This window comes from Pezoporus flaviventris, unplaced genomic scaffold (assembly GCF_033815535.1).
Source record: "Pezoporus flaviventris isolate CSIRO_AGI_PZ_B2104156 unplaced genomic scaffold, CSIRO_AGI_Pfla_v1 ptg000066l, whole genome shotgun sequence".
In the NCBI taxonomy this organism is placed as follows: Eukaryota; Metazoa; Chordata; class Aves; order Psittaciformes; family Psittacidae; genus Pezoporus; species Pezoporus flaviventris.
Genome location: NW_026892614.1, coordinates 14,333,904 through 14,345,884, shown reverse-complemented (window position 1 = coordinate 14,345,884; position 11,981 = coordinate 14,333,904). Strand labels below are relative to the sequence as shown.

Genomic DNA, 11,981 nt, shown 5'->3' with positions numbered 1-11,981 from the left:
GCCTTGAACACTGCCAGAGATGGAGCATTAACAACTTCTTCGGGCAACCTGTGCCAGTGCCTCAGCACCCTCACAGTAAAGAACTCCTTCCTTATATCTAACCTGAACTTCCCCTGTTTAAGTTTGAACCCATTGTCCTATCAATATAGTCCCTAATGGAGAGTCCCTCTCTAGCATCGCTGGCCTTCTCTTTGCCCACAGTACATTTTCCTTCACTCACCAAGCTCAGCACTTCTGGTAATTAGCACACTTGGACAAACTGAGCTTTCTGAAGCTTTTATATTTTTAAGCAAAGTTAGACAGATGCTAATGTTGTGCCTCCAGTGTGCTTTTCCAGACCTTTACCTGACTTCATATTAAAGTAGCACTTGCTATAGCACTGAAGACTTGTATTATAGAAGCACTCAGCCATCAATGACCTTCCATTCATTACTGCTATTTCTACAGAAGCAGCATTAAGAGGACCCAGCTGAGACCATGGCACTGACTGCACAAAGTGCAGTGCATCATAGGAGGCAAGCCTGCTCCAAAAAGCCTGGGAAGAAGAGGAAAGAGGGAGAAATAAAGTGATTTGCCCAAGGTTCAAGAGCAACTCATCTCTCAGCAACAGAGATGGCAATAAAGCCCGCCAATGCTCCCTCGTTTGTCCAGCCTGTGAGATTATGTTGCTGTGTGAACACCTGCTGCCATACACACTGTTGTGCCTCGTTTAATATATGATGCATTGACTGGTTATCAGCAGATTGTTATGTTACTGCTCAGGTGGAAAGCGCTGTTCAGACCATCACTGACAGGCTGGTTTTTAACACCTCGCATCACTCTCATGGAAGCTTTCCCTAAACAGACACTTTGGGATAAATGAAGAGGCTGACCCTGCTGGGTCACTTCATGAGAAGTGAGTTAGTAGATCTTGTCTAAGGTTTGGCTTAGCGAGAAAGCTTTATAGGCAGACAAGCTCCTGCAGTCAGTTTTCCATTGACCTCACACCAAAGTCCAACTTCAGTGGTTCATGCACTTATATATGCTGGAACAAGGGGAGTACATATATACTTTACAGTTGTAGATCACCAGCTGAGATAATAGCTTGATTATATCTGCTTTCTCACTCTGTATTTTGGATAGCATCCCCCTCTCCTGAAGTAAATGGGAACAGAGGATTTTCATCTGCTCCCTGAAGCTGCAGGAGGTGGACCACAATGTTTTGGGTTCAGATTTAATGGGGCAAAAAGGAAATTATTTCCTAGGTTTTCCTTTTTTTTCCTGAAGTGGAAGAACACTTTGCTTGTTTCTGAAGAGCAATTAATGTGCAGTGCAGCCTGAAGGACTTAGGGCAAACTAAATTGGGGAAATTGCCTTAGCATTGGAGCCAAGCCACAGGATGGGATCACCCTGCCCTTATATGAAAGCAGCAGGCACAAGGGGCAGAGTGAAAACCAAAGATGCAACTAATCCTTCAGACAGGTATCATAGCCAGGAGAGTTGTGGCCACCATTCAATTGTCAGTCTTTCCTGGAGAAGGAAGAGCCGCCCCCCAAGCAGGCGTGACTGGGGGAGCTCATATCCCATGGGCATACACTAAGGACCTGAACCAGGGACACTCGCTGGCATGCCCTGTGTGTCCCAAACTTGCCTGGACTCCAGGCAAGTGTTTGGGGTTGGAAGGAATGAAGAGCTGAGTCATGATGAGCCCTACATCTGGACTGTGATGGAGCACACTCCTATGGCTCTTCCTCTGGAAGTGAAGCCTTATATTTATACATACACTGCTGAACACGAATGAGCAAACATTACTGTGGGTTCTAACAGACATTTGCCTTTGGGGTAATAGGGAGCACAACCTTGGGGTCAACAGTTTAGAAGGTTATGAGGGGGAAGAGCAGGGTCTACACAGAGCAAGTTGTTCCCCACTCTTTGTGATAGGTCTTGGTACTATCCCATCCACCTGCAAATCCATGGAAGTCTGTCAGATGCCTGTTCGCAAGGTTCAATCAGTGCACCATTGGTTACAGAACATACAGAGCACTCTGGTTATCATTAATAATATTTATTTTGGAAAAATATTTTAAAAATGAATCTTCATTAACAAAACGGTAAAAAAAACTCAAATAACATTTGCACAATATTCCATAAATACATTTATATACAAAAAAATATAGTCACATAGACCCGAAGTGCCTTTGTACATATTTACCAAAAAATTTAAATTATAAAAAAATGAACATCACAAAATACTCAAACTTTACAATTATCATGAAAATATTTTTACAGATTCAAAAAAATAACACACTTTTTCTCGCCTAGTAAAAACACATTTTAGTATCAAAAAAGACAATAAAGGCAGTGTTTGTGTCTCTAATTCAAGAAAAGACTGGCTCATAAGAATCCAAAATATACACTTCAGGCAGTGCATGCTTCTTATGTAGTAATTAAGTCCATTCATTTAAATATATATAGAAAAGCAACTGACCATAGTGCAATGATAAAATTCATAAAAGGCAGTGCAACAGTAATCTTTGAACACAGACCCTTGCCTGGTGTCCATCTTGTTTCTTTATTTTGCAGTCACTTTGCTAACTTCAGTAGAGAACCAGCTCAAGCCTGAATTTAGTTTCTCAGCAGCAGTCAGTGAAGGAATCTATATCCCATTCCTCTTTCAGCAGCATTCATCGGGGCACATCTCCTCTGAAATTGTTCTGAAAAACCACCTTGCCATATCGCCTCTGGTTTACACCTGGTGAGACAGAACATGAGCAGAGGTCATGAGATGGTAACAGAAAGTAAGAAGAGGGCTGTAAGGCTGCAGAGCACTCTGTCTTTACACAGGGCAAGAATGGACCGGGCATGAAACACACTAAAGGGTTGGTCAGAAGACCACAACCACACTGTCACTGTACCCTTGTCTGCAAAGTCATCGTACATGTAACATCCACAGCAGCAAGCCACTGAGCTTGTCTTTATAACATCCACAGCACGACAAACTTGAGCTGGCTAGATTTCAACAGGTATGAATCACTATGGTACGATGGAAAAGGGTTTTGCTGCCCTGACGTGTTAGATGAGGTCTGTACATCAAGACTCCTCTGCTGCTCAAGGGCAAGGCAGTATACTAACCTCAGTTGCTATGATGCACTCATCTTTCTCTTCTGATATGACATACACCGACTGGTACTTTGTGTCCTTTGAAGTGGAATATACTGAATCTGGTCTTTTTCTTTCAGAAGTATCACTATTGAAGACAAAAAGAGACAACACAGGTCAGATGGCTGTTGCTTAACGCTACCTCTGAGACACACACACATCTTTCTGAGTCAAGCCACCCCACCTGCTCAGATGTGAGACATACCTCTTTAGTTGTACTGCACTTTTCTCCTCTGCCTCTGAATCATATGTTTCACACTTGGCTTCACATTTGCTGTGCTCCTCTTTAACAGAGTCCTCATTCTTGAGTTCATGCACCAAATTGTAATCCACTGATGGGTATCTGACTTTGTAGCCATTTTTATCAGAGTTATCACTGTGAAAGTCTACTTTCTTATTCGTGTTCTTTATCTGAGTGGCACCAATGACACTTATGGATATGTCCTTCTCGCGCTGGCAGTTGGCTAGGTTGTTCATGGTCTCGGTCTCACTCCTGCAGGCATCAGGCTGGTGGTGCCTCTTCTGCACTCTGAGCCTGACGCAGACGACCATAGCAGCACACCCCAGCAGCAGCATGAGGACCAGGATAATCCCAGCGCAGACAGCGATCCAGGGGAACTGGGCATTCTGGCCTTCCGTGTACTTCTCAGTGAAGTCCACGATGACCGGTCCCTGCGGTGGCTCGGGGAGCAGGAACTGGCAGTTGAGCCCACCGTACCCCCGGGCGCACTCACAGACGTAGCGGTTGTTTCTTTCATGGCAGGTGGCCCCGTTGTGGCAGGGGCTGTGTTCGCATCTGCTCACTGGGGTGCTGCAGTTCTTCCCATTGTATCCCGGGGGGCAGGTGCAGGAATAGTCATTGATGCCATCCTGACAGGTCCCTCCATTCACGCAGGGGAAGGAGGCACAGTCGTCCACGTTGTCATCACAGTGTCGCCCAGTGAAGCCAGCCTGGCACTGGCATATGTAGGAGTTCCCCAGATCAACGCACTGGGCTCCTACAAGACATCAAGGGGACAAGTGCTGAGCAGTGGACAGAAAGACCCAACAGCCTCCCACCTCCTGCTTTTCGGGGACTGTCACAACCAGCAGCTGAGAAAAGCTTTGGTTTTAAGAGGTTAGCTCAACCATGGCCAAATCTGATCCACCATAAAAAGTACAGGGTGTTTTTTTTTAAGGAAGATATTTGTTAATCAGATCTATGTTTCATTCTCCATCCTATTCCCTTTTTAACATTTCACTTATCTCGGACAACAAAGCTAGTCCAGATCAGGTTAATATCACAATCTCACATTACAGAGTTTGAGTGGCAACGAATAAGGAAGACTGCTGTAAAGAAAGTCTTCACTAGTTTAATGAGAACAGGAAGATTACTGTCAATAGATTACAAGTAATAATATTTAACGCTTGCATGGCATTTTGCATCCACAGACCTCAGAGTTTTCGCAAAACATCTGCAAGTATAATCCTTCAGGGTTTTGTGCAAGAAGCTTCAGCCCAATTTACCTGCCCAGAGCCACACTTTGAAAAAATGGGATCTTCACCAGTGGCCCAAACAACACCATTACTTTTAAAGTACAGATCCTCCATCAAGTACACCATCAACGTGTCATGGGTCACGATTGATCAGTGGGCCTGGTTATCAACTCCAGACCAGAAGCCAAAGCAACTGGATGGTCTCCTTTTAGAAGGTCACTGTAGAATATTTGACCTTACCATTAGCACAAGGGCTGGAGCTGCAGTAATCGATTTTCTTCTCACAGTTGAACCCAGAATAACCCAGTGGGCAGCGGCAGCTGTATCCCCCATCAGGGTTGTCGGTGCATCGCCCACCATTGAAGCACGGTCCATCAGCACAAGTCATCGCGCTCAGCTCACAGTTTTTACCATAGAATCCTGGGGGGCATGTGCAGGAGTAGCTGTTCTCAAGATCCTGGGGGAAAGAAATGAGAAATGGTCAAAACATTTACCTGAAGCTGCTCTGAAATTCACAAAGGGATTCTGAAAAATCAGTAAAACTGATGTTAACTCCTCCCTTGGGGGTTCAGATGTCACAAGCAACTCAAACTTACAGTGCAGCTTCCACCATTCTTGCAAGGGTTGGCATCACACTCGTTGATTTCAATCTCACAGTTGGAGCCTGTGTACCCAGGTCGGCAAGAACATGTGTAGCTCCCCTGTCCAGTGTTGGTGCATGTGGCACCGTTCTTGCAGGGCTTGTGGTGGGTGCAGTAGTTCAGGTCTGTAAAAGAGGACAGTCAAGACACTTGCTAGTCTATAAGGCTAGCACAGGGTGAGGGAGCTCAAAAGAGCCACTTGCTCTCTGTGTTTTAAAATAGACACTCAGGCAAGGGCTGAGAACTCACCTTGGTTGCAGAAAAGGCCACCCCAGCCTTCCTGGCAGTTGCACTGCCACGGCTGCTGACAAGTACCATGAAGGCACCCTGGGTATCGGATGCACTCATCACAGTACCGGCCCTGCCAACCCACTCTGCATCTGGAAAAAAAAAGACCAACAACAAAGTCTCGTCAGATTTAGACTTCTCACAGTTGGAAACCCTATCGGAAACTCTGCAAACACACTGATGCCAGGAATCAAGTTTCTTAAAAGCCCTCAGTGATCCTTCATGTGAGAAAGTCACCGAGTCCAACCATAGCATCAGCTTTCATCAGCCCCAGCTATTTCTTCCATTTCCTTAGATAGAACCATGGTTCCAGGTAGTTAATTTGTTTACTCTAACAACAAACAGCTAAACCTGACACACAGCACTGTAAACTCATCAGGTTAAGCACTGTTGTTTGACTTGTAGATTAATACTTTGATCTGGCATCACCTGGATTTCTCAAATTACCATCTAATATGAAGAAAGGCATTTAAACCAACCCTCCAAATGACCAATAGCTTATTTAACACCATAGCATCAACATTACAGACAAAGAAGGGAGCAGGAGGAGAGTGGAAAACTTACTTGCATTCCCCAGGTTTGTCGCAGAAGCCATGCTGCTCATCGCATCCAGGCAAACAAATCGCTGTAAACAAAGCAAGCAGGGAAAGACATCAGCACTGGGGCCAAATACCGCCCTTTTCCAAGTCCAATCCTGAGAGCACCTTGCAGGTGGGGAGCGAGCCCCTTTTACTAGGTCGGGGCAGTTAAGCACAGCTGAGTTAATCTCTGGAGTCTGCAGGAGTATTGATCTCGCCCTGTAACTGGGTACTTTACTTATCGCCAGGGATGAGCATTCTTCTTAATACAGTTGCACACAGACAAAAGAGGGCTCACAATTGCTCCCTTCCCCACAGCCCCCCACCCCCCTTCACTTCCCAGTGAGGGTCAGAAGTCCTTTTTTCCAATTCTATGCACACAGCTCCACCTCTTAATATCCCCCAAAAGTGTGTGTGCAGATAAGAGTGGACAGCTGGTGTGCAGGGTGCCAGTGCAAGACAGCTGCTCTATTGTCTATTCTCTCCCAGCAGCTGCCCCACTGCAACAATACCCCGGTCCCAGAGCCAATGGGGCCAGCGGCCGGCGGCCGGGCAGCCTATCCCTGCCCACAGCTAATCTATGGCACGCGCGTGATTTCGCTGCAAAAAAACTTTTTTTGTTGTTTCGTATTCAAATAAATAAGTCTAAAGTTCTTCCTCCCTCCTTCCCCCCCTCCTCCACCCCTCTCCGAAAAGGGGCGGGCGGCTGGGTGCAGCCCTGTTAAAAGAGGTAAGCGAGCCAGCGGGAGGGAGGATGAGGGAAGGGAAAAAAGGGACTTCTGCTCATTACTTCGCCTGGTTATGGAACTCATTAAGCAGGCACTGCAAAGTTTTAATTCAACAAAGCCTGCCGGAGACAATGGCATGCGAGGGAAAGAGGGGGAGGAGAAAAAGAAAGAAAGAATCAGTGCTGATAATCAGATCGCCTCCAAGTTAGAAAGAATGGAGCTGGGGGCAAGGCAACGGGAAGCAAACTGCGACTGGCGGCTCCGCTCACTAACGGCAAAACATTCTTTTTGCATGCACACATAAACACATCTCCCCTGCCTAGTATTGCTCCTATAAGCTGTTTTGTTTTTTGTTTTTTTTTTCTGAGAGGAAAAGTAGAGTGAAGAGCCTACGTAACGAATCAAGAAGGACAGACAGCCTTCTACTTTTCCATGGGGAGAGCAGCGATGTACAGGCATCCAAAAGTGCTGACAGCCCCGAAAGAGCTCATTATCAAAATGCTTCCTTTTTCCCCACCCCTTGACACAGCTGGGCTAGGCACTTTTGATCATGGGAAAGGTTATAGTTCCTATTTAAAACACTATCAAAGGAAACGTGAGCCTCTCTGCCTGCTGTTTATTGTGCAGCTCTGTACCGTGAACTGCTAAAAGCATCCTAGCAGTCACTAACAGTGTGAATAGTCAGTTTTGGCTCAGTTGGTAGCAGCTCAGCTGAGACCACAGTGTAGGTGGGCTTTAAGAAAAACAAAAACACAACATGGAGAAAACTGAGAGGCTGCTTTACAGCCTGTAACAGTTTCCTCCCTGCCTGCCTGGCTCTTTGGTGACTGAGAGGAGCACTCACCCAGTACGTCATCCGTCAGCGTACTTCGGATCCATGTACACACACAAACAGAGAATGCCATCACACACTGCAGCAGGAGCTGTGTGCGTGTTTGGGTGTACACCGCTGGGTATCTACAAAAGGGTATCTGACAACCCTGACTATCCTTGCTGTGATCTGTTCACTGTCCCAGCTTTTCCTGCTGTATCAACACATCACATTCCTCAACAACTTCAAGCTCAGGCATACTTTGAAACTCATATCCCTCACTACTTTATTAGTAGTAATGATCATGGCAATCGCACAGAAGAGAGATGGGGAAGTAGTTGAATGTTCTCGTGGCTCCAGGTGCAACAATGTCTGTTAGTGACAGTTTATGAGTACCCCAAATGAGAAATGTACGGTCTAGAGGCCACAGAGATTATCTTGCCCTCCCAATACTTTTCTCAGCACAAGGTGACAAGACATCAGACCATAATAAGCCTACCAATAAGCCTGCTGCATGGATGTTTCCACAGCCTACCTCCCTCTCCTGAAGCCATGTACCCTGTAGATAATAATATTGGTGTACCATGGTTGAAGGGGTGGCTACATATAAAAAGTAAGCCTGATATATTTTAATAAATCCTTGAGCAACTGCTAAACATTTTGCTATCAGATTTGCTGTCTACAGCAATGAGCAGGAGTGTAATGCTGGCACTGACATTTTATTAGCTTGAGAAGGGGCTGCCTAGGTTAACTTCCTTTGGCAATGCTGAAGGCCTCCTGTCCCCTGCACCAGCAAAGCGTGTACACAGCATCAGACCTTCACTCACTGTAGCTTGGTTCCCCTCTTCCATGGGGCCTGATGTCAGAGAAATACCCCACAAGAGCTCAGAGAACCCTGCTGTAACCAGCACCCAGGGAGACAAGAAGGTAGACACTCACGCTCAGTGCAGTACTGGCCTTTCCAGCCCGGGTTGCAGACTTTCTCGCCGCGCTCTCCACAAGTGAAGTGACCAAAGGCATCATCTCGGGGGCGGCAGAAGACAGAGCAGCCTTCTCCATAGTAGTGCTCATCGCACACAAAGCGATAGGAGTACTTGAGGTCAGTGCGGCCACTGCTGTGCAGGTCCTGGGACCACTCTTCCCCTACTGCCAAGTGCCTCTGGGTGGCCAGGCGGCTGATGAGGCGCTCGGGATTTTCTGTGTGGAAGTGGAGAGGAGAGGTGTGATTAGGGAACCCGAAGCAGGCAGGGGCACAGGAAGATGCTCAACTGGGGGTCTCTGGTGGGAGGGGAACAGCAGAGGCAGGATGATAGGGCTGTGTGCCAACAGGTTGGCCTTTTTTCCCACGGCCTTCTGAAGAGGAGCAGGGATGGGATGAGGGGAATATGCTTTATACTGCAGAAAGAAGGGGAAAGTAGGACTGCAAGGCTGGGATTATTCTGGGCAAGAGTCTGTTTCAAGATGGTTACCTGTGGTGAGGTCATCAGGAGAGTCCGTATGCAGAGCTTCAATGATGAGTGAGAAGGTGCCCTGGGGAAAGGAGCAGAGATAAGCCACCGGGAGAGCATGAGAGCAGGTAAGGCCAGAAGGCAGCATCCCAAGCACCCAGGAACTATCAGTTCCCACCCCTGGGGGGATCAGTGGTCCCTTGGAAAGGGTCTTACCCAGCTAGGGTGGCCCAGGGGGATGGGATGGGATGGGATGGGATGGGATGGGATGGGATGGGATGGGATGGGATGGGATGGGATGGGACGGGGTGGGAGGGGATGGGTTGTGGACCGTCCCCTCCCTTGCCATCCCCCACTTACGGGCCAGGTGAAGCCGAAGGGGAAGCGGATAGGGTTACTGAAGGCCGGGTCCGCGCCCCCCGCGCCGTCGGGAACGCTGAAAGAGTTGGCACCGAGGACGGGGGTGATGGCGCTGCCGTAGGTGCAGGGCGGCTCGGGGGAGACGCTGGCCTGGTAGTGCTTGAGGCAGACGCGGAAGAAGGTCTTGCAGTCGCACTGCTGCAGCCCGCCGCCGCCGGGGCCGCCGCCGCGGCAGCAGTTGCGGTTGCTGAGCAGCCCCTTCTTATTGACAAACTCCTGCAGCTTCAGCTCGAAGACCCCGGAGCAGCCGACCTGCGGGGCGGGGACAGCGGCCGTCAGACCTCCGAGCATCCCGCTCCCCCGGCCCGAGCCTGGGCACCGGCGGGACCGACACCCCCTCCTCCCCGCCTCCTCGGGAGCCGGCTGCAACAGGCAGTGGTAGTGCCCGGCACCGCCTCAGGACCAGCTCCCTCCGGAGCAGGGAGCGCTGAAGGTATTCCTGCCTCCCCTTTCCCCGCGGGCACCTACCTGGCAGCGGCTCAGCAGCACAGAGAGGAGGGCCAGTGTCAGCAGGACCCGACCTCCCATTTTGGAGGGGCAGCTCTGGTGCCCTCGCTTTCCTCCCCCTTGTCTTCTCCTCAGAGGGGAAAGGGGACAGTGTCTCTCGGGGGAAGAGTAAAACACAGCGGCCAGAGCCGCTCGCCCCAGCAGAGCTGGAAGAGTTAGTGTCACGGTCTCCTCCTTTCAGGAGAGCCTCTGACTTTTTGTCCCCCCTCTGTCGATAGCTCTAGGTGTAGCCTGTCGGTGGCTGACAGCTCTTTGGGATAGCAAAAGATTTAAAAAAGGAAGAAAAAAAAGAAAAAAATTGTTACGATTAATCTGCTAAATTCTTTTTCTTTCCCAATCCACGATGCTCCTCCTTTTCTCCAGGAAGAAAAAAAAAATAAAAATAAAAAATTTGTTAAAAAGGCAACTTAATTCCCAAGAGAGGCAGAGAAAAGGCTTCCCAATGAAGATCAAAAATCGGCGATCTGGAAATCCCTGCGGCAGCGGCGGCAGCGGCGGTAATTCCCGGTGCGGTGCGGTGCGGGAGCGGCTCTGCGCGGCTGCGCTTGCCCTGCGCCCGTCGGGGCTGGTAGGTGTCAAACGGCAGCAGGTCACGTCGGAGCCTTGATCCCTTTTTGTGTTTTTCTTTTTTTCCTTTTTATTTTATTATTTTTTCAGAAGCAGCGGAGCTCTCTCCTTGTTGTGGGCTCACTTTTGTTTTTAGAGGAATCCCAGCCAACAAAAACAAGCTCGTGTCTCAACAGCGGCGCGCTGAGCGTGTCCGGGTGTGCTCCTACGGGGGACTGGGGGGGGGGGGGGGGGGGAGGGTTGGGGGCTGCTCCGCGCTGCTCCGCTCCGCGCCGCGGTTCGGCGGCTCTCTCCGAGGGGGAAGCGCTAAGGATCTGCCTCTCCTTGGGTGCCTGCCTCCCTTATATCCCGCCAGCCGCCTGCATGCCTAATGAGATGCAAATGAGCAGCCCCCCAATCTGGCTAGCGCTGTCACAAAGGAGCCACTTTTCCAAACCCTCCTCTCAATGGATCGCCAAATGGTCAGTGAGCTGTAAAATGTGCAACCCTCCTCCCCCTCCCCTCCTCGCTCACAAAACGTGCTCATTTACATTCCTGCAAATTTGGTAACCGCAAGAATCCCCCTTCTGCTCCGGGGAGAGGTAACACCGCGCCGCACCGAGCAGCGGCAGCGCAACGCGCTCCGCCGTGGAAACGGCCCCGGGGACGGCGGCTGGAATTACCTCTCCAAACGTGCAAAGCTACCGCCGTGCCCCCCAAAAGTAACTCGCTGACTGTGACCACTTCCAAGGGGCATCTTCGGCTTTAACGGGAAGAGGGAGGTGGGAGCCAGCGAGCCGCAGCAAGGGGGATCTGATCCCTCGAAATGCACGCCGTGTTTCCCTTGGCATAACCGGGATAATTGGAGGGGAGTGGTGGTGATGAATTTGGGAGAACCGAGCAGGGGCTCGGTCTTCCCTTGGCTCCGCTCACACCGCCAGTCCCGCCGGCGGAGGGAAGAGAGGTCCCGAGAATCGCGGCGGCGCGGGAGGGTGCGGGCTGGTTGGCGGGTGGGGGGGACCCACGGAGGGGACCAGGCTGCGGGGCTCCGCGGGTCCCGTCCCCGACACCACCACTGCCGGAGAGAGCCACCGCTCCGCCCGGGTCTCGCACCCCTCTATGATTATTATCATCATCGTCCCCACCAACCTCTCCCTCTCTCTCTCTTTTTTCCTCCTTCAGCTTAGTAAAAAGTGAGTTTGGTGTGTGTCGTTCGCGTGGCTGTCATTAAGGCCGTTTGTTATTGTGTGAGGGCTGAATCAGTTAGCTCTTTGTGCTCTCAGCTGTATGGTAATGTAGACAGCACCTGCTCCCTGCACAATGCGAGGGAGAGAAAGAGCTCCCCTCGGCGCACGCTACTGCCTCTACAACAATGTCCGCACATTTTTTAAAGAAATCCC

At 49.7% G+C, this 11,981-nt stretch overlaps 1 protein-coding gene across 1 annotated transcript; it reads right to left on the bottom strand.

Annotated features, from left to right (window-relative positions):
- Window positions 1-2,090: 2,090 nt before the first annotated feature.
- DLL1 (delta like canonical Notch ligand 1) lies at window positions 2,091-11,393 on the bottom strand. Its single transcript, XM_061471334.1, has 11 exons — window positions 9,997-11,393; window positions 9,469-9,780; window positions 9,130-9,190; window positions 8,600-8,857; window positions 6,108-6,168; window positions 5,505-5,635; window positions 5,211-5,380; window positions 4,855-5,071; window positions 3,344-4,136; window positions 3,112-3,226; window positions 2,091-2,731 (listed from the first exon to the last, which is right to left on the bottom strand). Exons 1-11 carry the CDS (start codon window positions 10,054-10,056, stop codon window positions 2,726-2,728), a joined length of 2,184 nt encoding a protein of 727 aa, XP_061327318.1. The 5' UTR covers window positions 10,057-11,393; the 3' UTR covers window positions 2,091-2,725.
- Between the last annotated feature and the right edge of the window lie 588 nt (window positions 11,394-11,981).

Bases quoted from the DNA above. Each gene is read 5' to 3' on its own strand.
- DLL1 (XM_061471334.1), bottom strand. From the start codon at position 10,056: ATGGGAGGTCGGGTCCTGCTGACACTGGCCCTCCTCTCTGTGCTGCTG. The intron at 5,636-6,107 runs GTAAGTTTTCCA...TTTTTTTTCCAG, and splicing joins GACAAACCTGGGGAATGCAA to ATGCAGAGTGGGTTGGCAGG. The intron at 5,072-5,210 runs GTAAGTTTGAGT...TCTTTCCCCCAG, and splicing joins AGAATGGTGGAAGCTGCACT to GATCTTGAGAACAGCTACTC.